Raw genomic sequence first — 1,765 nt, 5'->3', positions numbered from 1 at the left:
TATTAGAATAAGTTTGAGTGAAAGTATTTAATGCAGAAAATATATTATTCTTAATAACAGGAGAAGTAAGGTAACTATTTTTTTTAATTGTGACAAAAGAGAGACTTACTTTTCAATGTTTAATATTGCTTTCTGTAAAACATCTCTAGATAGTTCTGTTCGTTCATCAACAGTTGGATATTTTGTTAGTTGTCTCCAATAAGTCCTTCTTTGATACCTTAAACTACCAAACAGTTTAAATTGTTTCATACTAACAAAAGAATATACCATCAATATCGGGATTAATATGTTTATACACAAAACAATTCAGAAAAAGGTACAGAACAATAAAAAAAATATGTACAAAACTTAAAATATATAAAAACACTTCACCATCTATGGGTGCGCCAAGTTATTGAAGCTCATGACAGTTTTATTTAAAACATAAAAAAAAGACTGACATCAGTTTTCCTTATCGGTGACTTTATTTATGTTGCAAAAGTGTGTAAATATTAATAAAATTTGTTTTACGTTTAAACGCTACCATGCATTCTAGTTAGTTATAACATTTTTAAGTTTATAAGGGTAATGAGACTGACATCAGTTTTCCTTATCGGTTTCTATCGTTTAGTTAACCTGTGAAATAATAAATGAACTGAAAACAAAACCATAACGAAATAAAAATAGAATTTGCTACCTCACATTCTTTGCTCTTTCGAAAAAGTGATTACATTAATCACTCCTAAATTCCCAATTTTCGTATCCTTATTTTTAACGACCACGTTATACTGACATCATGAATCCTGCCCAGTTTAGGTACATATACCTTACAAAGAAAACTCGTTCATGTTCTTCAATCTTCACCTTCTCTACTTTCCGGCTAAGGTTACGGGAAATCCTCGAGTTCAAAGACAAGCTAAGCTGCAATAATTAAATGACTAGTTAGAACAGATTAATTCATGTGATCATTATTTACATACTATTTATCAATGTTAAATATCTGTACGTCACCGATATGGGAAACTGGTGTAAGTCTGATAACTCGTAGAATCTGAAAGTTAATGCGATTAGCTAGGAGGTGAGTTAGCGTTTAAGTGTAAACTGAAAATTTACAGATAAACTAAACGATAGAAAGAATAAGTTACCTGTAAAAAACAAAAACATAACAAAATAAAATAGTTTGCTACATCACACTCCTTTCGAAAACAGAAGTTAGTACATTAAATCACTCCTAAATTCCCAATTTTCGTATCGTTACTTTTAACACCCTCATTATACAGACACCAAGAATCCTTTACAGTTTCAGTACAGATACCTTACAAAAAGAAATAGTTCATGTTCATGAATCTTCATCTTCTCTACTTTACTGCTCTGGTTCACTTTACAGGAAGTGTTCGAGTTCAAAGACCACTTACGTTAGGCAGAGGATATAAATGACTCATCAGCACGTTACGTCGAAGGATGAGAAGTGGACACACCAGAATTAAGGTATTTTGATGGAAGGGAAGCCGCAATCCAAAAGCCTTCTTGTGCCATTTAAATTTTCTGGAACAGCATAGGACGATGACCATTTCTTCTGGTGTCTAAAAATTTTCTGGAAAAATATTTTAGAAACGTAAAATTGTCCTATTAACACGATATAACCCAATTTATATAAAAATGGAGAAACACAAGTCGTAACTTTCAACTATTCATTCAGTCTTAGAATAAAGTTCAGTAAGAGTCACTCCAGAACATATTTGATGTATTCTTAACGATAGTAGCGAGTTACCTACTTTTAATTGTA

At 31.4% G+C, this 1,765-nt stretch overlaps 1 protein-coding gene across 11 annotated transcripts in view; it reads right to left on the bottom strand.

The window, feature by feature from the left end:
* Positions 1-79: 79 nt before the first annotated feature.
* LOC111086559 overlaps positions 80-1,765 on the bottom strand; it is an 8,468-nt gene continuing 6,782 nt past the window's right edge. For 2 of the 11 annotated variants that reach the window (XM_022389829.1, XM_022389830.1), the window contains exons 2-4: positions 1,395-1,573; positions 806-900; positions 80-250 (exon numbers count right to left, since the gene is read on the bottom strand). In XM_022389829.1, coding sequence (XP_022245537.1) covers positions 106-250; positions 806-900; positions 1,395-1,550 — 396 coding nt within the window. In that variant the 5' untranslated portion in view covers positions 1,551-1,573 and the 3' untranslated portion in view covers positions 80-105. Of the gene's footprint in view, positions 251-676; positions 1,758-1,765 lie in introns of those variants that run through there. The other 9 variants (XM_022389828.1, XM_022389831.1, XM_022389833.1 and 6 more) reach the window with 9 other exon arrangements.

Source organism: Limulus polyphemus, unplaced genomic scaffold (genome assembly GCF_000517525.1).
Source record: "Limulus polyphemus unplaced genomic scaffold, Limulus_polyphemus-2.1.2 Scaffold1190, whole genome shotgun sequence".
Lineage (NCBI taxonomy): Eukaryota > Metazoa > Arthropoda > Merostomata > Xiphosura > Limulidae > Limulus > Limulus polyphemus.
The sequence above is the reverse complement of the archived record's forward strand: the minus strand, read 5'-3'. Positions and strand labels throughout refer to the sequence as shown.